The sequence below is a fragment of the Macrobrachium rosenbergii genome, chromosome 6, assembly GCF_040412425.1.
Source record: "Macrobrachium rosenbergii isolate ZJJX-2024 chromosome 6, ASM4041242v1, whole genome shotgun sequence".
Taxonomy (NCBI): domain Eukaryota; kingdom Metazoa; phylum Arthropoda; class Malacostraca; order Decapoda; family Palaemonidae; genus Macrobrachium; species Macrobrachium rosenbergii.
In genome coordinates this window covers 9,284,987-9,311,463 of record NC_089746.1, presented here as the reverse complement: position 1 = coordinate 9,311,463, position 26,477 = coordinate 9,284,987, and the positions used below count along the sequence as shown (strand labels likewise).

Here is a 26,477-nt window from a genome sequence, read left to right as displayed (position 1 = left end):
GCCTTACAGGTTCAGTGATGATAGTAAACATTACTTTTATTAAAGGAAGATTCATACTGCTTGCAACTCACCACAGGCTAATCAGTTTGATTGTCACAGGTAAACCATGACTTGAAATGACAAACATCCCAACTAATAACAGCTAGGAATCTTCCATGACAAGACACCAAGGCAGGTGAGGGATACAAAACTTTTGTCCTTATTAATACTGTACAGTTAAGAGGGAAGCAGACCCTCTCAAACATGTCCTGCACGGCTGCATCATTCGAGTTAATTTTATATTGAGTCTTCTCAATTTTCTGTCTTATTCTTTTCTCTAATAAATCAATGTTCGACAATATCTGGCCAACATTCATACTTTGTTAAGAGAAAAGTGCATCAGCAACATGTGTACAGCAGTTTTTATATGTTATACAACAGAGAAGTAGTGAAATTCAACAGCAGGTTTCTGACAGATGGATTCCAGAGTCATAGTTCAGGTAATCCTTTAAGCGTTTCTCTTGTCGATGATGTTCCAACCAACCATCCCTCAGGCTGGTCAGAGTAAGTTAGCTTACACCTGAAAAATCCCTTACCCTAAGAGATTTTGTGGTATGGTGTGAGAGGGACTTGGACGCCTCGTGTGGTTCTCTGGACTCTGTCCAATGAACAAACATAATTCTTCCAGTGTGACAGACCAATCCTAGCACAGCACACAAATTGTGGGTATCTGTGCCTCCAGTTACTCAGACAAGTCAGTTATCAATTACTGTAATTTTTTTATAAAAGCCTTATTTTCTGTTACAAATGAACATTTTATTTTTTATTCCATACCCAGAGAAAACTGAAATAAGTAAATATCTGAAATCTGGTTTGGCCTTCTATGAGAAGTTTTCAATAAACTTTCTTCTTTTGGGAGACAAACTTTAGTCTTTAAATATAAAAATTATAAAACTTTGGGAATACTACAGGAAGAGAAGAAAATGAGTTAACACAAAAGGAGATTTTAAAAAGATGAAATTAAATTAAACCACTGAATATTCAGTGCAACTAATAAAATGCCACCAATTTCAATTGCAAACAAAAACCATAAAAACCATCCAATTCATCATGATTTTTCATAAGAAATGTAAGCTCTGGCCATAAAAAAGAGGGCATTTCAAAGGTACCAAAGTGACCAGAAAGAAATAATTAGTGTATAGTACTAAGAAGCAACAAATGGAGTTTTTCCAGAGTTAAGTCCCAAAAAAGTTGCAAAAAGCATCAGCAGAGGCTAAGTGCTCAAAAGTCTGGAATTTCTCTTTCTTACAGGCTATAGAATCTACAATTAATTCTGGTACCTTTGGCCAAAACTGCAATTCTCATTTAGAACACTCAGTACTCCCCAGTAGTTTATGGAAAGAAAAGGTTTTTACTTCTCATTTGTGCTAAATAAGAAAAGGTTTTCTGTTCAATACAATATATAAATAAAAAATCTAATTTGAAAACAAATATCACAATGTCTTTCTCATTCTGTGGAACAAGAAAACTAAAAACAATAATTACACAAGGCTCTTCGATATCCATTTCCAACGAATAGTTTCTAGTGTCCCTGACAAATTCAGGAACAGCAGCTAACATCTGCATGTAGTCAGTAAGAGAAGATGTGTCCAATTCCTCCTCCTGTGACCTGGAAGTAAAATGGATAAATCTAACACTGCAAAATATTCTTAACATTAAATAAATATTGCTTTGATCTGATCTTGGTTAGGGAGATTATATTACTTGTTTTTAAGTACCTGAGTAATCTTGATTTTACAATTTTTGTCATTACTATGCACAGACAGAAATACTGGACTACAATTTGTTGGTTCTTATGAACCTTTGGAACAGGTGCTTCTATCTGATGTCCTCTACAATGAAGACACCTTAACCTACAACTGGCAATTAGAAAGTCTGCCCATATGTGGTTTAGCAATACAGTAAAATGTCAGATGTGACAGGATAAGAAAGGAAGAACAGTTGGGCAGAAGGCAAAAAAGCCCATGCTAGTTTAGTTATCATTCAGAGCTAGGTTGTTGCTCCTCCAATGGCCCAGCCAACAGTAAAGGGGTAAGATTCTTGGGGGAATAAGACATAAAGCCTAATATTTATATAAATAAAACATATACTGTAATGTGATAAACATTTGAATTTAAAATAGTCGATGCATATGGAGTTATAACAATTTGATTTACAAATGACCAGCTTTCTTTACAGTAACATATGAGCAGGAAAGACACGGTCAAACCTTTTACTTTAAAGAAATCCACATCTTTTGAAATCAGACTTGAAGTATGGAAAATATTGTCAAAAGACTGTCAATTGAATTTAGAATATTTTTTGAAACAATGTGAAACCATAATGAAACAGCATACCTTATACAACTTACATTTGCTTTTCTCTACAAGGTAGCACCAAAATGCATTCTGATTTGTAGATTTTGCTGTTGTGGAGCAGCTTCATGAAATGTAGGGGGAAAAAGGTATATAAAAGCAGAAGGGATGCCTAACTTGGAGGCTATTATATACTTACACATATGATAGGTGCTGGAAAATTCTGTCAGCGATCTGATCATCACTAAATGTCTCGTTGGTGGATAAACTATTATTATCACAGTCACATTCTTCGTGTTGTAAAACAAGCTGTCTGATCTGTGTAAAGAATACATCACAGATTTCAAAAGTATGAATTTTGTTATATACAGTATAAAGAAAATACAGTATTTATCAACACTCATTCAAAAGGATTTTGTTTCATACAACTCTAAAAAGTTATATTGTAATCTCCATTACAAGAATACTTCTAATTCCACAGCTATTAGAGAGTGAAAATAAAGTGTTTTGCAACCTACCTGCACAATGGGATTGGCAACTTTAAGTGCTTGGCCACGAACCATAATGAGAAAAGTAAGAGTGCCTCCCTTGTCCAAAAATGGGAGGACAATGGTTAAACCATGCCCTATGTGGACATCATTAATGAATGTCTGCAAAAAAAAAAAGTGCATAGCTTTGTGAGGCTGAGGGAATTAATGATATATAAGAAATTAATTAAACCTTGTACATGAACAATACTTGTGAAAGTTGAATTCATGGAAAATTAAAATAACATGGAGTAACAGTGATACATAAGGATACCAAAAAGATCTATTCAGAATGGTCCCATTTCTATCCATAAATACAGCCAAAGCATTTATTTGCAATTAGTGAGGTAGCTATTATCATAAGTAACAAAACAGTAAGCACCTTTTCAATGGTTACAGACAAGTTGACAAAGTTACCTAAAAAGCATCACCACAGAGTATACATTACCCCATTTTCAGAGAGGACAACATCATGTGCCACCATCTGAAACCACGATGAATTTGTTGTGGAGGTCATATTTTGAGAGAGAACAGCCTCCATCACAGAGAAACCTTTTTCACCTTGCTTCAACCTACACAAATGAAATAGGCATGGTCTAAGTATAAAGCCAATGACTGAAACAAGAATAATACTTATACAGTATAATTTCAAGAACTCACAGTCTCTATCTCAAATTCTCACTGATGTACAAGTACATAACCTTCATTTATAACACAATGTCATCAATCTCAATACATTGAATAACAGTTTTAACACTAACTGTTGTAAAGCACCAGCCAAGTCGTCATCAGTAAAGGTATTGTTAATGACCACCGTCTGAAATAGGAAATAATTACTGCTGAAATCTAAAACAAAAAATGGGCAATATGCAACTGTTGACTGGTGTAAAATAATTATAATTCTTCAAAGATTATCAAAATCAAACACTACTAAAAAGTTTCCATGACATGGGAGTTAAACTACTAATGGTAACATGCTTATCCACTTCAAAAGCGGGAACAGTTCTTGAATCCTATGCACTCTTAAATGAATAAAGAAATATTTCAATAATCAATAAATTTACATGTGGCTAAATAAAGCTCTAATCTTTCTTAACTACTTTCCTACTGCTTAACCCCTATTGTTTAATTATTTGAAACTCAATCATTTTGCAGCATTCCTAAACACATGTAATCTAACTAACTTCTTTTGTAACACCAGGAGAGGTTTCTCAAGGTGATATGAACTGTAGGCCTTCTTCCTCGCCTCAATGATATTGGCTCATATTCTTCAAGAGATTTTGAGGTCATTAGTCATACATGAGAATTACATATCAAAATATTCGGTCATGATATGTATAGTGCGCAGGTGACATATTATCATATTACTGTAATAATTTTGTGAGGGTTAAACACATACTCTGTTATTTCAAGATCACTGACATTACATGTTTGCCCCATTTTAGATGTTATCTTCCAACTGGACATTGCATTTCATCAGACTGTGGGATACCTTATGGACGTCTTCTTAGGTCTGCAAGGAGGCTCTTTTACTGCAGTTTTCAGTCATTTTTTCTAGCTTCATGGGAAAGGGATGGAGATTTACTGTACTTTGGACTTAAGCTAACTCTCATATTCTTTTCAAATAAAGAAAATAACTAGGAAGCTTCACTTGGATCCCACATAGTTTCCAAGCATGTGAATGACTTCATGGGCCATGATTGGTCCTTGCTATGTTGAAAAATAAAACCAGATCTTTAAAGAGGGACAAGTTTTAATTAAATTCCTTTGATTTTTGCCTTACTGATGCTTAGAGTAACTTATCATCATGTGCAATGTAATACAGAAGCCATGGATTAAGAGTATAGCTAAAGTCATGTTCATGTACTTCCACATGATGGACTCTGCCATTTCTGGGTTGAAAAGGTCAGGGGAAGTTTATGCAATTCTCAAAGTAATGGGCAATATAGATAAGCCAAGACATCCTACAATTCCACTGATGCTTCTCTTACAAGTCCTGTAAAATGGCGTGTTGTACAGGGTTCCATAATTTCATTACATTTCTCCTCTTTATCTAGAGTTTTCTACTGCCTACCTTGTCTCCAATTCAGATGCTCTTTTTAAGAGCAAAGACCAGTGGAATAGGGAACTTGATGGTCTTTTCAAGTTCAGATTCAAAGATATCAGGAAATAAATAAAGGAAGAAGAGTGGTGTTCATTCACAAAGAAAATATAGCAACAGAAACAAAGCATGAGAAATAAATAGAACATTTGCTGTCTACTAGTTCAGCATGAAACATAATTAGAAAGTGCACCGGCAATTTTCAATTCTGAACTTTCAAAAAGTAATCATATTCTGTATACAGTAATACTGTACATACCTAGAAGCAAGTCCTCAGGAAAGTATTAACATAGTACAGTACTTTAATTTACAAACTTCAGTAAATTTACTTAATATGGAAAAAGTCTACTGCAATATACTGCACTGGAAGTCCATGTTATGAAAACTTACATTCAACAAAACTTTTCGAAAGTTTCCAATAAACATGCAAATTACACTTAAAGATAATTAGCACTAGTAATCTTAAATAATGTTCACTGGCTTAAGGTGGATAAATATTCAGCTATGCCTCAGCCTTTATCTCCTCCACCTCAGCCGATACTAAAAAGAAAGACAGTCCTAGGAAAGGATGCCCAAGTATTTAGAATACAGTACTTTCCTTCAAAATAAACTGATTCTCCATACCTGATTGAAGCTTGGACCATCTGAGAATGAATCGTTACAGCTGCCATCTTCATCCACATCAGCATTAATTTGAATAATGACATCTGGTGGAGGTGTGGATTTGAGTGCTGCAATTTTTGTTGTTGACACAGTAGTAGTAGGTGTTCCAGTGGATGTTGTTGAAGTAGCAGTAGATGGCTTGGTTGACAATGTAGAAGTAGCAGTAGGTGTCTCAGTTGACACTGTGGAAGTAGCAGTAGATGTCTCACTTGATGTTGTGGAAGTATGGGCAGATGTCCCGGTTGACCCTGTGGAAGTAGTGGGAGATGTCCCAGTTGATGATGTGGAAGTAGTGGTAGATGTCCCAGTTGATACTGTGGAAGTACTGGTGGATGTCCCAGTTGATGCTGTGGAAGTACTGGTGAATGTCCCGGTTGATACTGTGGAAGTACTGGTGGATGTCCCAGTTGATGCTGTGGACGTGCTGGTAGATGTCCTGGTCGACACTGTGGAAGTAGTGGGAGATGTCCCGGTTGATACTGTGGAAGTACTGGTAGACGTCCCAGTTGATGCTGTGGAAGTAGCAGTGGACGTCGCAGTTGAAGTTGATGAAATTTCTGTTGTTGTTGATGTTGTCTCCAGAGTAGTAGTAGTAGGTTCATCCTTGAATATTGAGGATATTAATTAGAAAACAAAACATTATAAGACTTAAAATAATAATTCTCACTTTGATAAAAAACAATAGATGAGATGCTGCAGAATGCACACACATCAGCTACAGAGAGGACAACTAAAAATCAAAGGAAAGGCACGTTATTCATATGTTCACATACGTAATGCATATGTTCTTCCAACTCACTGTAATTATTATCATTATTAATTAGTTTAATCAGACTACTGTAGAGTGCTAATTTATTTAGCTATCACAGGATTGGCCCAAAGGATCTGGGTCCACTGAAAATGTTGGAGACAGTTAAAGGTAAAATTCCTAATTATCTTGGGAAATCTTTTTTCTGCTTATCCAACTATGATCTTTTCAAAAGAATAATCATGCAACAGATCACCTATTACAGTACTACAGTACTGACAAAGATACACCAGTACTATTTTTTTAATATTACTGTACAGGGTTAAAAATGATTCTGTTGTTTCAAAAATACAAACATGACATTTTTGTAATAAAATAAGGTTTTATATATACTTACCAAGTAATTACATAGCTATAGTTTCTACTTTAAACAGCAGCTTAAGAATTGTAAATTCGTGGTAGTGTTCTTTTGTTTTGGTGCAGGTAAGTGCCCTGCCCACTTTCTGGGAAGAATAAGTACAATGTAGCTATAGGGCTCAGTTTGTTTATACTCTATGTCCAAGTGCGGGGAGGAGGGATGGGCTCTGTTCATGTAATTACTTGGTAAGTAAATATAAAACCTCATTTTATTACAAAAATGTCATTTCTATATATGACACTTACCAAGTACTGTACAGTAATTAAATAGCTGAATCCCACAGTGATAGGAAGTGGGAAGAATGGAAATGTGCTACTCCAAACACATTATAAAGGAATGCATTTGAAATAGATAAGAAAAGCTAGCATTGTGGTAATGCTTGTTGTAACCTTATCTGGGGAGAGAGCAAGAGCAGGAAGGAACTGACTCTTGGTCGTTGCTCATCTCGACCTGAAGGGACATGACTGGTAGTGTCAGGATTGTCCCTACTTCAGTGGGCGCTTTGGGGTCAGGGAATGCTTCTATGACTTGATAAAGGTTAAACACAACAATTGCCCTTGCCCTGGGCAAATAATAGACATCGACTAACACACGACCATAAAATTATATTACCTGTACACCATTTACAAAACATATATTACCCATATATTAAAAATGAAGATTGGAGGGTACTCCGGGTACAAGGTACCCCCGGCTTCCCAAAAACTCAACAACCTTAATCAAGGGTAGGAGAGACAGATATAGAAGGATCACTCCTACCCCTCATTTCCTAGTGCCAGGCCAGCCAAAGAGAATGGACCCAGTGTACTGTAGCCCTCAAACACAGTTTCAACGTCACGTAGATAATAGCAGGCGAAGACTGAGCGACACTTCCAATAAGTCGATTGGATTAAGAATTTACAATTCTTAAGAACTGTAAATTTTTAAGAATTTACAATTCTTAAGCTGCTGTTTAAAGTAGACTGGATTACGGGCTACTGCCCGTACTTCATGTGCTTTTACCTTTAACAACGGTACATTATTCTCCTGAATTCCCAAGTGAGACTCTACAATAATGTCTTTCAAAAAAGAAAGAGATAGTATTCTTGGAGAGAGGACGTAAAGGGTTCTTGACATATGACCAAAGGTTATGAGAATCCCCTCTGATATTCTTGGGTCTCTCAATGTAAAATCTTAATGATCTCACTGGGCATAATACTCTCCCTTGTTCCAATGGTCCTACCAGTTCTGCAAGACTCTGGACTGAAAGAGAATGGGGCCAAGGGTTAGATGGGTTCTTGTTTTTGGCTAAGAAGCCTTAAATATATGAGCAAAAAGCTGCCTCTTGTGAAAAAGCAACTTGTCCGTCCAGGGCTTGCAACACGCCAACTCTTTTCGCTGTGGATAAAGCGATTAAGAAAAGTGTCTTTCTAGACAGATCCCTAAAGGAGGACATCTGCATAGGTTCAAAAGGCAGGCCTGGCAACCAATGTAGGACTACATCTAGGTTCCAAGACACTGGCTGCTGAGACTTCCGTTTCCTGGTGTCAAAAGACTTGACTAAGTCTGAAATGTCTGGGTCTGAGGAAATTTCACACCTCTATGCTTGAATACTGAGTTCAGCGTGGATCTGTAACCCTTTACTGTAGATGTCGAAAGGCCTCTCAAAGATCCTGGATAAAGTAAAAATTCGGCTAGCTGGGCTACAGAAGTAGAAGAAGACGAGATGCTACTTTCTTTACCCCATCTCCTAAAACTGCCCACTTAGCCTAGTAGCGCTCTGAAGAAGAGTCACATCTGAATTTTGCGATAGCATTCGCAACTTTTCTTGAAAATCCTTTCGCTCTAATAAACTTCCTGACAGTTTAAAGCCTGTCAGCGCAAGAGTGGACGAACCTTGATAATATCGGTTGAAGTGAGGTTGCCTGAGAAGATCTTTCCTCTGTGGGAGGAGCCGCGGAAAGTCCGACAGAAGTTCCAAAAGGTCTGGAAACCACTCCTTTTGAGCCAAAAGGGAGCTACTAGGATCATCAATGCTTGATGAGAAGTCTTAAATTTGCTGAACACCTCTTACTAGACTGAAAGGAGGGAAGGCATACATTTCCAAGTGTGACCAACCCTGTAGTATCGCCTCCGTTGCCCAAGTCTGGAGGTCTGGCGCCAGACAGCATACAGGGGGAGGCGATGGTTCCTGGACATTGCAAACAAGTGTATTGACGGTGTTCCCCACCATTTCAACAGGTTGGTGCATATCTGTGGATTCAGCGACCATTCCATGGGTGCAACCTGTTTGCAACGGCTCAATTCGTCCGCTATTACACTTCACTTGCTGTGAACACAGCAGGTGAGAATCCATGTATTGTTGCTGTGAAGAGATCCTTGGCTAACTCGCAAAGTGACAGAGAGTGAGTGCCTCTTTGGTTTTGAATATAAGCCAGAGCCATCATGTTGTCAGAATGAACCGCAATCACTGAGTCTCGAGTTACTGTGGAAAAATGTTGAAGAGCCAGGTGAATCGCTTTCAACTCCTACAGATTTATGTGCACTTTCCTCTCTTGAAGGGACCACTTCCCTGACACTTCCAATCATTCTAGTGTCGCTCCCCAACCTAGGCCCAAAGTGTCGGAGAACAATGAGAGGTTCGGGTTTGGGTGAGATAGGGACTTCCGTGAGTGGAACCTTCCTTCTACGAGCCACCAATGAAGATCTTCTTTTATTTCCTGTGTGATGGGGAATATGAAGGAATCTGAAAGAATCTTCTTGTTCCAAACGACCTTCAGAAAGAACAGCAAAGGCCTCGCATGCAGTATCCCCAAAGGAACGAACGTCTCTATAGAGGAGAGAGTCATAGCAGGCTCATCCAGTCACTGGCTGAGCAGGTCTGAAGACTCAGAAAATGATGGACTTCTTTGGGCACATGACAGTATTCTCTTCTCTAATGGAAAAACCCAAGTCTATCCTCATCCCCAAATAGACTATTGTCTGAGAAGGGACTCGTTGAGACTTTCCTGCCAAACTCCTGGACTAACTGAAGGGTTCTGAAAGGGTCTTCCGTGCACTTCTTCTGGGACGATGAACATAGGAGCCAGTCACCCTGATATAGAAAAACTTTCACACCCATTAGCCCTCATGAAGACTTGAGGGGATGTTGACAATCCGAAGCATAGGGCATGAAAACTTTGTCCTGAGAGTGAATCTCTGGAATTTCCTGGAATCCCAGTGTATTGGGTTATGAAAGTAAGCGTCTCTCATGTCTATCGAGACCATCCAATCTTCTTGGGAAATTGCAGCAAGACCTGAGCTGTTTGTCTGCATCCTGAACTTTGTGGTCTGGACGACGACATTCAGACTGCTTACATCCACAACCGGCCTCCAACCCCCAGAGGTTTTAGGGACTACAAAGAGGTGATTGCAAAACCCCTCCGATGACAAGTCTTCTACCTCTTCTATAGCTCTCTTGTAGAGAAGAGCTGCGACTTCCTTTGAGAGGGCCAAAAAAAAAACTCTCAAGAGCCTACTGAGTGTGCCTTTAAGGTGATGGGCACAGGCGACAAAGGCGTACTCTCTTTGAAGGGAATCGCATATCCTTCGTTGAGAACCCGTAGTACCGGTTCTATCAATCTGGCCTCCCGCTGTCTCCAGAAGTGTGGGAATCTGGTGCCCACAGGCAGACGGGGGACCTAAGTCTCGCTTGCTAGAGACTGGTCTAGAAAAGGACTTCTTGGTGACAGGGCGAACTGATCTGGGATTTGTGCATGAGCGCAAGGAAGCTCTTCCTCTATTACCTCGAAAGGGCCGTGGCTGGAAAGGAGAGAGAGGCCAGGGATTAAATGAAACAGCAGGTGTTTGGTTAGACTCATCGTTCGCTTGGACGACTGAGCAAGCAAGCCATGAGTAGCCTTTTGCAATTCTGTGGCTTTCCGCTCTAATGTCGTTTGAGGAAAAAACGCTTGTACTGTACAGATGAGTGACAAGTAGAGCAGATCTCTGGGACAGTCTCACTCCTTTAGTGGTGAAAGAACACCACGTCTCTTTTCTTTAGTATACATGACGAAAAAAGAGCAGCTAACTCCTGTGCCCCATCTTGAATCGCCTTGTCCGCACATGACAGGACTCTAAGCCAGTTTGCATGTATGAATATAGCAGAAACTCTCAAGGAAGGAGCTTCCCCCATTGTATATAATACATACCTCCTTTCAGAAGACTGAGAAGGAGGAGAACAAAATACAGCTTTGCCCAACTCTCTCTTCTCAGACAGCCAAGAGTCAATCCCCGACAAAGCTTTCTTGGATGAAATAGAGAGGGCCATCTATGGGAGTCTAGTGGTACTCGAGGATTGACATAACAAGAACACTGATCCCGGGGAAGAAGGGGCCATGGTCGAGAAATACGTTGGGAAGCAGAACAGAAAATAATTCAATAATGAGGCATAAGCTGATGAAGGCTGTTCTGGTTCAGGTTCCTCCTCTGCTGAAGATACAGCAGAAAGCGTCAAATCTTGTCTATGATTCTTCAGGTTTCAAAGACAAGGGTTCTTCAACAGTTCCAGGATGTCCAAACATTGGTGAATGGGAAGCAAAGAAGAGCCTTGGGGTGCTGATGTACCTGCAGGCTTCGCACAATCAGCGACAGGTAGGGAGGATCTGGCCTTGGGGATCTGTGACACAGAAGGCGCCGAAACAGGTTGATCTACAGCAATAGGGACGTCTGGAGCTACAGCGCGAACTGAACCTGCAGCAAGCTTGTGAGCCACTGGGAGCTCAGATCCAACGGGAGAAGGAGATCTCAAAGTGCGCTTATGAGCCCATTGGTGCTTGGGAGCCAGTTGGCGCTTGGGAGCCTATGGGCGCTTACGAGCCAATGGGCGCTTATGAGCCAACGGGAGCTCGGTGTCTAAAGGGAGCTCTCTACCGTCCCAATATCTGCAAGAGGGCTCTTGATCCTTATGGTGCTTGTAAGGTACCACTGAACGCACGTCCGCAACATGCCTCTTCAAAGGCCTGGAAGACTTCTGGAAACGTCGACCACATCCTTTGGGTTCGGAGTCCGAACCACTGGAAGATAAGGTGTGATCCAACTGGACACCTTTCGAGTGTTTGGTTGCCAAAACCTGGGAAATAGCAACAGGTTTGGGTGAGGAAGCAACTACTCATGGGCAAACCCCACCGACCTCCCTTGGACTTATGGTTTGCCTCCTCCCAGGTGTAGGGGAGTCTGACAAGGACCGAATTTAGGAGATCTGTAAGACTCCTTTCCAGTGGCTGTCTGTTGATACCTGGGACCAGCAACAGGCTCAACTGAGGAAGCAACTACTTGTGGGCAAACCCCACCGACCTCCCTTGGACTTACAGTTTGCCTCCTCCCAGGTGCAGGGGAGTTTGGCAGGGACCTCCATCTAGGAGCATTGGAGAGACAAGTAGCCACCCCCTCCACAACACTAAGCCAGGTGCAGTCACTAGCATTTGCACCAACACTTGCACTATGATCCTATCTGAGCAAACAGTAATTACTAAAGCTGTGAATTTTTTATCCATCCGAGCTTCGAGACTGGCGATGGCACTAGGTTCAGAGGGAGGGGAGCCAGGTAAAGTTATAGTAGGGGGAGCAAGAGAAGTAGGAATCGGGGAATGAGAAGTCAAAGATGTAGAAAAAGCCGGTTTAGGGGTAGAGGACACAGAAGCTCCAGCCTCAGCTCTAGCAGCCACTTTTCTAAGCCTTCTTAATTTATCCAAATGATTGGTCAACACTTTCCATTTACTTACAGCCCAATCCTTACATTTCTTGCGAGTCAAGTCGTTGGAATATACGTGTCCACGGCAGTGAAAACAAATAGAATGTTTGTCATATTTAAAAGAAGTCAACCAAGTATGACAGCCTTTGCTGCAATGCCGGTTACTTGTCACACTCGTGTCTGACATAATAGTCCAAAAAATTGAAAAAAAAAAAGTCTAAGCTAAGCTAAGCTAAACTATGAAAATATAGCTCGGAGGCTACCAAATGAAAGAATACCTCACCAAGTCCTTCGATAGACAACCAAACCATCCAGTGAAACTACTCCTGAATTAGCAAAACACAGCTGCTGAAAGACCGATGTTCAGTCATCAACGGCAGAAACGAACTGAGCTCTTTAGCTATGTTGTACCTATTCTTCCCTGAAAGTGGGCAGGGCACTTAACCTGCACCAAAACAAAAGGGCGCTACAGCGAATTTTCAATTCTTAAGCTGACATTTAAGGTATAAACTATGGCTATGTAATTACTTGATAAGTGTCATATATAAAATTCTTATGTTTACTTATGTTACACTGCTCATAATGGAGCAGGGTTAACTGAAAACCGGGTCATCCTCTAAAGAATTACACCTTGAGACTTCTCTCTACTGGATGCCCACAACACATTTTCATTTGGTTATCTGGTTCCTGACAAGCAAAAGCAACTCCATTAGAGAAATTAGCTAGAAATTGGCTAGGAAATTAGGTAAGAATTCTCTGTACAAGAGAAACTTTGTATTTCAGGGGCACTGATATTGATTAACACTTTAAATACCCCTAAACTGTGAAAACCTCTTAATTATCTTGAACTTGGTCACTCTATGAGGGGGGTGTGTGACATGCAGTGATTTTCTTTTTTTGCCAGATTGGAACTGATAAAGCTTCTAAGGAGAAACAGGAACCTAGAGCTGTTTGGTATTACAGGAGTATCCATGTACTGCAAGCCTGAATATTGTATAAAAAAAAAAAAAATAGTGAAACTAGATACCGAGTCACAACTGACTTAACAGGCAACTTGCAGGCTTGTAGTAGGCTATTCTTCTCCAACTGGGATCAATACAACAGTTAATGAGGCACTTGAAATGATTTTCAGTGAGCTCTAGATTATTTAATACAGATCTTCCATATTAAAAATTAATGTGCTAATCTAGCTTTACCTGCATCCTGACCAGTCATAACTGTATTGAATCAAGCAATATTGTCATAGCAACTGTTTCATAAGAAGACATAAAAAAGTTGAAAGGTATTTTTACCAAAGCGTAGAGAAAAACTTATTAGTGAATAAGATTGATAATGTCTTGGCCCCATAGACTTTTTCTTGTCAATAGACTAGTTCTCCATCTTACTCTCTTACTACCAGGCTTGAACCACGAAGCAAGTCATTGTTCTTAATGAAAGCTAAGTCTGGAAGGTGAGGTTAAGTAAGGCAATCATTGCCATATATCAGAGAGAAGGAACAGGCTGTGTATATAAATATGTACAGTACTGTATATCTAAAAATCCAATACATAGCTTGCGTCACCTGCTGTCATTATGTACTTCACTTGCTGTTATCACATATCTTGTAAAAACAAAGGAAAGAACATGCCTACCTGTCAGAGCCGTTATAAATCATAAATATAAGGGATCAGTGTTTAAAAAGATTTGTAGAATCTCATGAGGGCAATACTAACAAAGAATCTTGTGAGATGCAAAGTTCCACTAGATGTCCCTTGCAGGAATTCATGAGACTAGTTATGACAATTGTTAGAGCCTGTATGTTACTGAGGAAAAACTCACTTTTAATCCAGAAAACCCCTTATTGGTTACGTGTAATTGGTTTGACTAGTAAGAGTTCATCAATTTGATAAGCATTTGGCACCAAACTATGGCACTAACCTAGGCCTATGTGAGCTGTCTCAACATGCTTGACACTACTGTTTTGAAATTGTCTTGGTAAAAATTTACCTCCTACATAAAAAACACATTTTATTGACTGCTTTGCATGCCCAAAGTTTACTACAGGGACATGAATGTCATTCAAACCATACCTAACCCTCCTAGCCATCCTATCTTTACTGGGTCAATATGAAATCTATGTTATCTTCATAGCACCATTCATGGATAGAATATCTGGTTCTTCTATTAGCCTTGGGCTGCAGCATTCTATGGGGACTTCTTGTTTAGGCTATCTTTCCCAACCATCCTAACAACAGTTGATATGCATGATTTTAGGTTCCGGGCTAAGCCTAAGCTACAGAAAAAGTTATAGTAGATCTAAGCAGTAGCTCCGTGGCAGCGATTTCCTTCTAACTTGACTTTTTCTATAGTTTTTTGGTTGCTAATTATGGATTTATCTTCAGTTTTTGTTGCACAAATGTAATTAACCAGTAATTAACTCCTGAAGTCCATCCAACAAGGGGTTTCCATACATGATCTTCACAAGACAGAGCACGGGTACATCTGTTTGGAACGGTTCATATCCCATCTGGCAAGTGCAATAACTTGTTAATGTATGGGTAATGGGTAGCCCCCAGGCCAGTACTAAACACGGCGAAGGGACATTCCATTCCCCCAATGCCAGTACTAAACACGGCGAAATGCATTTAACTCCCTCCTGTTGGCGAATGGCTCCCTCTCGTTTTTCCCTCCAAGAGGGCGCCTACCCAACGTAAACATGTCCGCTCCATTTCTGTGTTCTCCCCCACCCAAAACCCCGAATTCCCACAGTTCCCCTTTACTGATGAGTAGAGTTACAAACAAACTCACCACCAGTATCAGAAGCCCTAAAAGTGTAGAAAAAACCAGTTTCCAAGGTAAAAACAAGTGCAGAGCTAGTACTCAGAATTACCAGTTATCACTGGTTATATTTCGGTAGATCTAAGTAGTAGCTCCGCGGTGGCGATTTCCTTCTAACTTTACTTTTTCTTCAGTTTTCTGGTTGTTAATTATGGATTTACCTTCAATTTTTGTTGCGCAAATGTAACTAACCCGTAATTAACACCTGAAGTCCATCTAAAGGGGTTTCCACACACAATCTTCACAAGACAGAGCATGAGTACGGCTGTTTGGAACGGTCCATTTCCCGTCCAACAAGTGCAATAACTTGTTAACTTATGGGTACTGGCCCCCTGGGCCAGTACTAAACATGGCAAAGGGACATTCCATCTGGCTGACAACAAACAAATGCACTGCCAGTATCAGAAGCCCTAAAAGTGTAGAAAAAACCAGTTTCCAAGGTAAAAACAGGCGCGGCGCTAGTACTTAGAATTACCTATATTTCTTCCTTTGAAGCCTTCTAGGCCTATAAATTGCAACACCGCATATTTCCCTTGTTCACGTTCCACTGATTCATCTTTAGAACCAGCGTATGCTATACTTCAGCACTAGCCTAGGCCAATAATACATCATAAACTGTCCATGGGGCTCTCCCTGAAGCTCATAGGCTAAAAAAAACTACTAGAATACTGTACATAAAGTGCCTTTACTTCATCCTGGCTACTGATAGTTCCTGCTGCAGTAGGCCTACACGATTAGCTTCTTTGATGGTCATTCCCATAATTAATATTCAATGCTTTTCAAGGTAATGAATAATTCAAATGCAGGTGATAAGGCTTACCTGAAATTCTCGACGTTGTCTTTACCATATCATATTCTCTTTTATTTTGAAAGACAAAATTTACTAGAACAGATTTGACCTTAAGTATCACTGCCCGAGCGTTCATCATCCATGATGCTTTCACCATCTTCACTTTCAAAAATGGTAGCCTACATAATTACTTTCTTTACCTACACTATCCAGGCCAAAAATAGTTAACTAAAAGGTGAGGAAATGATTGAATATGAAAGAAATATTCTTTCCCCGGGTGTCGAAAAAAAATACCTAGGTCTACCATTTGCGTAATCAACCAGAAAGGCTACGGCCTTACGATACTCGGAATTTTCTTCACTAAATTTTGTCAGCTAATAAACTTTATATTCTATGAAGCTTTATAAATCAAAGAAAACAATATTACCATACAAGAAAGACTTACTCATCATTAGTTCATGAAATTCCTTAAGCAACACTTACTGCACCTTCTTTCACGGAGGCTCCCACCATTGTAAAGTGTAAACATGCGAGTACAAGTAACTTTTTATGAATGTAATTAGCATAGAAAGTGAACATAGAAAATCAGAAAATAAATGAGTACCTCTACTAATCATAAAGCTTTAATGCAGCTAATGAATAGTTAACTTCTCCTCTAATTTGGAGCCTATAGAACTTTGTACAATTAGGCAAATTCAAGGAGCATGAATCTTCAATATTATAAAAAATACGAGAAAAAAAGGCTAACTCACTAGACCTAAACCGTTGCATGGATGAACGTTAGGCCTAACAAGGGCATGTACTTGACTTCTCAATAAAACAAAAAACAATTTTTCCTTTAAGTGTCTTATAATAAGTGAAGTGAATAAGATATTCATGTACTATTTCACATGAATACCATAAATTGATACTTTTGGAGTTTATCTGTTGAGCTCTTTATGTCTTCTTAATATGCCTAATACAAAAAAATATACTAAAACCTATCGCAAATGTAACATTCATTCCCATGGGGTTGGTACTCAGCACAGCATTCATGGGAATGGAAGTGGTATTAATGTAAAAATTCACTAATATTCAATCTCATACTACCATTCAGACCTGATTTTTAACTGACAAGCAGGTCATAACTAAATATTTCTTTTAAACTCTTACTATTAGAAATATGACAAACAATGCTCATTGGATATTTTTCATATATTCCGTACAATAGCTATTGACGCTTCAGGCATCAAGTGAATCTTTCCATCCGAAATTCATGATAAGTAATTCTGATTTCTGACAGACTATTCAGATAGTGGTGAAAACGTACGCACTGGAAATGTCATTATCTCAATGAAGAGCAACCCACTACTCTACAGGATGTCAGTGAGAGAGGAGGACTTGCTTTCCCAGGTGCTGCCTGGTGTCCAAAAACAAAAAGTTATAAACTATACAGTTCACCAATTACTGTATACATATAATACATACACATGGAATATCAATATCTTCCAACATGGAGAAATTCCTGGTTTCTCTGGTATATTCTGGAACTGCAGCCAACATCTTCATGTACTCTGTCAGCAAAGTGGTGTTCATATTTTCTGCGCCAGAGCTGAAAAAGATTTACCAGCGGTTATACAGATTCTTGCAATTTTTCATGCCTTTATACATTAAGAGCCAATTTCCAACATATATTAAGTCAAGCCCTTGTTGCTTGCTTTTTTTTTTACTTTTAATAAATGGTAATGACGTAACACTGACAAACGGTGCCAATGAGAGTATGGTTTTTTTTACAAAAGACAGACAACTATGTGCAAAAAAGCGATTTAAAACCTAAATAACAATACAATGTGTTCGGACGTTGGATAAAAATTTCTTAAGGTATTAACAATCATAAGAATACAAAGTACCCTAGGTATATAGTGCTGACATCCATATCTTTATGAGAACAATAAAATTGCGGAAGGCTTTGTGTGTAGTCATTCATTAGGTTATGGAATGACATAGGAAGCTTTTATCAAGATTTAAAATTCTGCATAAAAAATAACCTTATCTGTGGTACAGTTTCAAAAGTAATTCTTTTCAAGATCAGCAATCATTATCCAAAACTACCATTTCCTGGCACTCAAAGCTCCATTAACAGCTATGAAACAATAAATAAACACTTTTTAGGTATACATAAAAGAAATAATGAAACAATATAAAAAAGAATTGCAACTCACCTATTTTCGTACTGCTGGACGAAATGGTTAATTAGAAGGTTGTCATCCAAGAAGTCATTTCCAACTGTTTCATTACTGGTCAGTCCACAAGCACAATCTTCATGTTGCAGGACTGTCTGACGAATCTGTAAGATATTTCACAGCAGAGTGTCCTTATTTGAAATTAACATGAGCTTTCAGCAACATTGTTGTTTCTACTGTTGTTTGTCGGTGTGTAAGAAAAAGTGAATGATTTCTCTACAATATTTAAGGTATGAAGTTAATGTGTAAAACATTACTTCTACAAAGTTGCGCATTTAGGCCATACTTCATGTTATAATTTTTAGGTAATATGAATGTTATCACAAATTATTATCTGCTTCAGGGGCAAGAACCTGTGCTGGCTCAGTCTACAACTTGAGGCATTGACCAGTCTCTTGTCTTTGCTGTTTAAACCTCTGAAAGGCAGAAACCAATGTAACTGGGAATTTTCCTTCCTTAGACTGAGCAAAGGTCAGGAACACACTTTACCTGAACAATAGGCTTTGCCTCTACTAAGGCGGAGCCAATGATGAGCACAATCACATTCAACACCCCATTCTCATCCAGTGTCGGAAGAAGAATGCTTAATCCGTGGCCGATATGAACATCTGCTCTATAATCCTGTGCATAAAAGAGCAGATTTGTAGACTAGAAATCTAGGAAATGACTTCAGTATTATGTTACTTTTATTATCATTATCATTTCTTTGGTTGCTGGTTTTCTAGTTCGTCAGTATCATTATCATTGTTTTAAAAATTACTGTAGCTATTATCGTAGCCATTTTTTGCTATTAAACAGTACGACGGCTCACTAAGGCTAAAGAGTTAATACCAACATATCACCTATATGAGAGAAAGTACCGTCCCTGAGCGATGACAATTTTAATCTGAATATAGTAAAACTGGCTTGTAATTCACGAATAATAATAATTCACCGTAAATAAGAAACTACAAAATAAATCACGGGACAATCATTCTTCTAAGACTGTAATAAAACACGAAAATCAGGAAAATCAAGCAAATTACGAGTACATTTACCTTGTCTTCCATAGCAACTAGCTCCTTTCCTTCCATGAAGAACCACGAAGGATTTTCTCCCATATCTGAGTTGTTTTGGAAGAAAAGAGCTTCCAATATGGAGAATGCCTTTTCCGCAGTCTGTAAACTGAAAAGATAAAATGATGTAAATAATATTTCTTGGCTTCATAAAATAATGCAAATAATATTTCTTGGCTTCCAGCACATGTAAGCATACTTGAAAGGTATTAGTTAATGTACAGTTTGTGATGAACATAATTATTCAAGATTACTCTCATGGAATTCCATACTACTGTTTATAATTTATGACCTGTACATCCGAGACGAAAGCAATCACGTGTAGATAATTCCTGATTAGTCATTTTAAAAAAATAAAAGGCAATTGACATTAGCATGAAACTCATTACTTACTGACCACCGGTGGCACAAGGTGTTTGCATCGCACATTCTAAGGGAATGGATAAAAACTAATATGTTGGACCACCAAATGTAAAGGTTAGTGATGTATAAGTGGTCTTTTACAATTTACAACGCAAACTTTTATTTTTATATAGCTGGAGAACTCTGACGTCATCTTACAGTAGCATAAGATAATATCATACACTTTTTTTATATTTCTTGATCAGGACGTGAGATATGATCAGAATTTTTGGGATGCTGCATTTAAAAAAAAATAATGCTTTAATATTTATTGTCATCATAAGAAATACATTAATACTACTTGATCATTATTTTTTAGGTAAAGATAAAAACTATACTAAACTGTAGACGAACCTTCAAATGGAACTTAAATGAATGCACATGTAAAGCTTCAGACAGGATAATAGGTTACCAGCCCATAAGCCATCGACACCCTTTACCCACGGAAAAAGGTCGGGAACCACAGTTCTAAGCATAGGTATCAATGAGTAGAGACTCTGAGGTACGTGTTCATACGATAAGAAGATTCTCTATCAGGTCCTCCTTACAAGGATTGCCAAGGACAGAACGCCTGAGACTAATTACACTCCCAAAAGAAACTATGACAAAGGAGCACACACCCTCATCCACAATATGCTATAAGCACTTTTTCTCCGTACCTGTGAAGTGTTTGATTGAGTTCTTCATTGCTGAAAGTGTTGTTGATGACAACAGTCTGAAAGAAAGACAAAATTTTTACTACTATTATTAAATACCTTTAAAAAAACCATGGTATTAAAGATAAAAAGGTTTATATGAATTCTTTAAGAACCGATATAATGCAAAAACTCTACTGTTCCCTTAGTTTTCATCCAGTTTTCTTCATTAAATTCCAATTTATTTAGAATTCAATGGTGATAAAGTATTTCGTTTATTTTTTATATACTGTATGTTGCATATTTACCATCTTATTTATTTATCATAATCTATTTATTTTGTATTATTTATTTGTCTTTTTATTTATCCAGAATTTTTCATTTCAAAGATCTTTCTTTAACAGTTTTACCAAAATTCATTATACATACAATGGTTTCTATGTGCTGGTTTGCTGACAGAATACAGTGTACGGAAATACTTTCGATATAGAATTAACCATTGGTGTACGTTTTCTATGATGATAATCTTCATTCTAAGAAAACACAAATTTGCAATATGGGATACATAATCATTTCTCAATCATTTTTGGTGAAAATTGTTTGGGGGGGGGGGCAATTTCTCGCGTAACAGATGCACAACAACTCACATAAGCACATAAAATGGTAAAAAATAAAATAAAATAATTATTATATTACCATAATATGAGAACATGAGCCTTTTTCTACCCAAAAATGTAGATGAGTCAAATTCGGTTTGTATTTCATATTGTAGGCTTTCTCCATAAGACCCCCTTAAGAACCTTACCAGCTGATCTTACGAGCAATAGCCCGTGCTGACATATGGCCACCTCAATTTAATAATAAAAACTAACTATCCAGTTCAATGACAGCTCTGAATCCATTTTCACCTAATCTATTATAGGCCTAGGATGTAATAAAACTGATGGACTTGTCCAGAACCCTACGATTAAAACTTGGATACGTTTACCCCAGCCTATTGTCACTGATATGGAAAAGTATATGTAAAAATCTTATGGTACACGATATGTACGAGTTCTCAAGACTAGGGTTAGTTGTAGCAGTACTGAATTGGGATGTATCTTTGAAATGAATTCACAGGTAGATGCAATTTACCTATGATTGTACCTGTTTACATTTTCTTGTCTTTTGTATAAAAATTCTTTGATGAAGCATATGTTATTCTCATTTTCTATTCATAATTCTTTGATGAAGCATATGTCATTCTCATTTTCTGTTTTATTAAGGTATGGTTTGGTTAAACGTTATGATTAATTCGGTTATTCTGTCATCTATTTACTTCTGCTATCTCTCATTTACTGTATTATCGCTCAGTGCAATAATCCTGTGCCTATATTTGTAGGAGATGGGGGTTTTAATATATCACATCCAGTAGAGTTACATACGATTAAGCTGATCACATAACCAACGGGTAATGCTGAGTACGTCATAGCCACTGCGCTGCTTCCTTTTATAGTTTTCATTGCAAGTTTCCCCCCTGCCTCAACTTGGTTACCAAATGGTATCTCTTCATTTACTGAGTAAATGGTCTCATTTCGTTTTCAGCCATTCGTCTACTCCAAGTTCTTTTTCGTTCTTATACAACGGTTAGATACGATATTACAGGATGAATGGGACTATTTACTAGTTTCATTTCCATATATAAAAACAACGAACTTCAAAATAGAAATAAGACAATAATGCAGTGACTACCATGCTATAGAATTCTGTACTCGGAAACAATGCTTGATTTTCTCGTTAGGTATTTTAGTGTTTTCTTATTTTCTATTCGTACAACTAACTCTTGAAAAGAGAAATTACTCATTTTCCTTGAAATGAAATAATCTTTCCATTTAATAACTATCTATGTTGTCATTTTATCCTGCAGTGTATAGATAGCTTCATATTTAGGGTTATCGTAGTGAAGGTCACAAGATGCAAAAAAACTAACGAGTGAAAACACCAGTGGCAGAGACAAGCCTTAATTAAATCTATATTAACTGCCTACAGTGGGAGCCATACATGAAATCGACGAGGAAGCATACTGTATTTTGAAGATAATTTTCACTCTTAGAACGTCATTCATTCATTTATAGCCTAAACGAAATGTCCATTCCAAACCTCTTACCTGGTTGAAGTTCAGATCGTCTGGCAGAGATTCACCCTCACTGGATTCCGCGTTAATTTGAACAATGGTGTCTTCTTCTTTTGGTGGCAAAGGCTGGACTAGTGGCGGTTTTTCAGATTCAGGAGTCGTTCCAGTTGTTGTTGAAGTTTGTGGCGAGGTTGTTGATTGTGTCGAAGTTGTGGTTGACGACGTTGAAGACCCTGTTGTGGTCGTTGCCGTTGTGGTTGTTGGAGATTTGGTTGTAGTTGTTGAAGTTTCCGTTGTGGTTGTTTCTGTTGGAGTTTCCGTTGTGGTTGTTGCTGTTGAAGTTGTTGGAGTTTCCGTTGTGGTTGTTGCTGTTGAAGTTGTTGGAGTTTCCGTTGTGGTCGTTGCTGTTGTAGTTGTTGAAGTCTCTGTTGTAGTTGTTGGAGTTTCCGTTGTGGTCGTTGCTGTTGTAGTTGTTGAAGTCTCTGTTGTAGTTGTTGGAGTTTCCGTTGTGGTCGTTGCTGTTGTAGTTGCTGAAGTCTCGGTTGTAGTTGTTGAAATTTCCGTTGTGGTTGTTGCTGTTGAAGCTGTTGGTGTTTCCGTTGTGGTTGTTGCTGTTGCAGTTGTTGAAGTCTCTGTTGTGGTTGTTGGAGTTTCCATTGTGGTTGTTGCTGTTGTAGTTGATGATGATGGAATCTCAGTTGTAGTTGTGGTTGAAGTGGTAATAACGGTCGTAGTCGTATTTTCCTCCTGAAATAAAGATGGAAAGTAAAAAAAAAAAGTACTTTAAATGAAATAATATCAATTAAGGTTGAATACACTGATGTGAATTTCTTTTATTTATATACCAGAGTTTATGCGGGAATTTCACCGTAGCAGACTTTCAGAATATAAACTGTGCTATTAAATACAAAGGTAAATGCATAATTCTTTCTTAATCTTGAGAGAGAGAGAGAAAGAGAGCTTTATTGTGTGGTATATGCCGTCCTTATATTAAATATTTGGGTATATTTCAGGAAATTATTGAAACATCTGGATAACTTTTTATTTTGACACATGACAAATGCATCTGATCACAACAGCATTAATTACGCTTCAGTTAATGAATCTATTATCTGAGCTAAAAAAAAAAAACCGTTGTTTACTTGCCATGGGCAGGGTAGAATATCAGTAAATTATGAGTAAAAAGCCACAATAATGTAAATGAGAGACTGTATTTTTCCAAAATACAGAAGAGGTTAAAACAAAGGAGCTTTCGACCGTTGGCTGAAGAGGACCGTTGTTTTAACCTCTTTTGTATTCTGGAAAAATGCAGTCTCTCATTTACATTACTGTGGCTTTTTACTCATTATTTCCGGTCACAACATAGTGATGCACTATAGTTATCACTTAATTAATTCCTGTAGAGTGGAGGTACATCCACTATGGTTACTAACAACTCAAGCTGACTGATATGGCCTCTTTATAAATCCTTTATGTATTTCTTGGATAAAAGAAGAGAAACATTTAAGAAGATATTTTTTTATATCAATATCTAAGCAACTGTCTCTCGGTATACCAAGGTGAATTTTCAACCAACCATATTAAAATAACAGGAAGAAATTTCTGAATGGTTGAAACTATAAAAAAAACCAAGAAAATTCTCAAGTAGACCAATTCAGTGTTGCATGGCACTACAAAGATTGAAAGTACATAAAGAATGGAAAGCAGATAAAGAACCCACGACCAAGAGAGAGAGAGAGAGAGAGAAAGGTTATTCCTGTTTTAATAAGAGATGGAGGGGTTCAATATAGTTACATGAATGTTTTGATTTCTCTGTCCATCACCTTACAGCCTATAATCAAATTATTCGTGATTCCACGAGGGAGGTAGCAATGATTAACTCGGCAGTAAAGTAGATGATAAATCAAGGTATTACCTACACCAAAAATATTTACCGATATAAGATCTTCGGATCTGTTAGAAATCGTATGAAATTGAACAAGAAACATCCTTACCGATTTATGAACGAATAATTCTGTTTTTGGGAGGGAAGCCTCTATCTTAAAGTTATCATCATGAAAGGCTAGAGTAAGAAATCAAGTAAATATAAGAAAGGAGAGAAGAACACTTACGCAAGGAATATCAGCATCTATCAGCATAGAGAAGTTACGGGTCTCTCTGACGTACTCCGGAACGGCAGCCAACATCTTCATGTAATCAGTAAGGGAGGATGTATCCATTTCATCAGTACCAGAGCTGTAACATAAAGTACAATAACAACATCAGAAGTCGAGGATTCTTGAACGTAAAATTACAGAAAAGGACGTGGTAGTTTTGATCAATATATGCATACCTGCTTTTAAATATCAATCTGTAAGATTTAATATTTCAGTATCTAACAATTCACGATTGTAAGGGGATCTAATGTTAAATATCGTCAATATGGTAGCCTAACTATACGGGTTCGATGGCCGCATGAATTCCATGTTTTCATTTTTGTTTCATCACATTTCTCTGAATAATCTTTGGCATATATTTAATAATCATGATTTTTAATTTGTAAATAGTCTAAGTAAGTTTTTCAAGTTTCCACTCCAAGGTTTTTTCAGTTATTTGGAAATTATCAGGAAGGATGGCGCATTTCAGAAAGTTTAGATAAATAGTTTAGTTAGTCATAAAAACATTTCAATTTTCTCTTTAATCACCTCTAAAAGAAAACCGATCTTATTTCGTGGTAAACAGTGTGAATAATTGTTTTTACTCTGTTGTGTGAGAGTGTGGTGGCAAATGTCGAGAACAAAATAGATGACCAAGGAAAAAACAAATAAGCGACAAACGATACAAATTCTGAAGAATTAAACATAGGTTACATTTATTTCGGAAGGGAAAAGGGTACCCATGTAAAGATTGGCTATCCTCAGAATGAACTTGTTAACATCAGCCACCCCCCAGTACTGAACACGGCGAAGGGACATTCCATTTGGCCGACAACAAACAGATGCACCGCCAGTATCAGAATGAGCTTGTTAACATCAGCCACCCCAAATATTAGCTTGTTAAGATAAACAACCCTCAGGTACTCTGGGGTTGCTGTTCTTTACAACGTCCGGGAAAAGTGGCTAGGAGGGATAAAAAATATGTAATTGACGGGCAAGGTAGGTAAGAAAATTGGTTTGATATATCTGAAGATTTTTTTGGTTATTTGCTTAAGTTAATGTACTTAGGAGCTGTATTCAAGAGAGTTGTTGGGATCCCGGATGAAAAGGAATAAAGATAATCATATGACGATTTGGAAATCACCAAGAAAATATTTTCAAATATGACGTGATTAGAAGACAAGTGATATAAAGGCCTTACAACCCCTGACCATTGGCATTACAGTAAATTAAAAAATCACTTTTCACTACTAGATGAAGCAGTCCAAGGCAACAGACAATAAAACTATAGATTGTAATCAATTTAGACAATTAGGCAGAACTCTGACATGGGCTGAAATGACATACATACAGTCATATACAAACATGCGTACATACTTGCATAAAGTTAGAATTCTGCTTGACAAAGGCCTTTGCTTACGATCGCTCAAGAAACATGATGAATACTTAAATCAGCAATAAGAAGCTAACTTACGAATTTGCGTAGTGCTGAACGAAATGGTTGATCAGAAGATTGTCGTTCAAGAATCCGTCCTTTGTTGCTTCGTCCAACCCGCATCCGCTGTCATGTTGTATTATTGTTTGACGGATCTTGAGCAGGAAAGAGAAAGAAAAAAGAATCATACCTGACCATCAGTGAGCAGAATGAAGGCAATTTAGGACTTAACCTGGGCATCAATGAATGGAATAAAGGTCATCTTAGTCCATCAATTTGATATCACAGAACAGACCGCCAGTGTAGCCTATTACCAGCACATCAGTGAACAAAATAGAGCCAATTTTCGTCCGCCATTTGGAAATCAGTGAAT

The 26,477-nt window shown here is 38.0% G+C and overlaps 1 protein-coding gene across 2 annotated transcripts in view; it reads right to left on the bottom strand.

Annotated features, from left to right (window-relative positions):
• The window catches only part of LOC136839170 (mucin-2-like), a 112,057-nt gene that overhangs the window by 51,593 nt on the left and 33,987 nt on the right, over nucleotides 1-26,477 (bottom strand). For both annotated transcript variants that reach the window (XM_067104859.1, XM_067104858.1), the window contains exons 12-25: nucleotides 26,144-26,259; nucleotides 24,646-24,769; nucleotides 22,568-23,281; nucleotides 20,446-20,501; nucleotides 19,367-19,493; nucleotides 18,819-18,950; nucleotides 18,309-18,433; nucleotides 17,575-17,698; nucleotides 5,586-6,227; nucleotides 3,622-3,677; nucleotides 3,309-3,432; nucleotides 2,852-2,983; nucleotides 2,533-2,651; nucleotides 1,525-1,648 (exon numbers count right to left, since the gene is read on the bottom strand). In XM_067104859.1, the coding sequence (XP_066960960.1) occupies nucleotides 1,525-1,648; nucleotides 2,533-2,651; nucleotides 2,852-2,983; nucleotides 3,309-3,432; nucleotides 3,622-3,677; nucleotides 5,586-6,227; nucleotides 17,575-17,698; nucleotides 18,309-18,433; nucleotides 18,819-18,950; nucleotides 19,367-19,493; nucleotides 20,446-20,501; nucleotides 22,568-23,281; nucleotides 24,646-24,769; nucleotides 26,144-26,259 (2,715 nt within the window). The remainder of the gene's footprint in view (nucleotides 1-1,524; nucleotides 1,649-2,532; nucleotides 2,652-2,851; nucleotides 2,984-3,308; nucleotides 3,433-3,621; nucleotides 3,678-5,585; nucleotides 6,228-17,574; nucleotides 17,699-18,308; nucleotides 18,434-18,818; nucleotides 18,951-19,366; nucleotides 19,494-20,445; nucleotides 20,502-22,567; nucleotides 23,282-24,645; nucleotides 24,770-26,143; nucleotides 26,260-26,477) is intronic.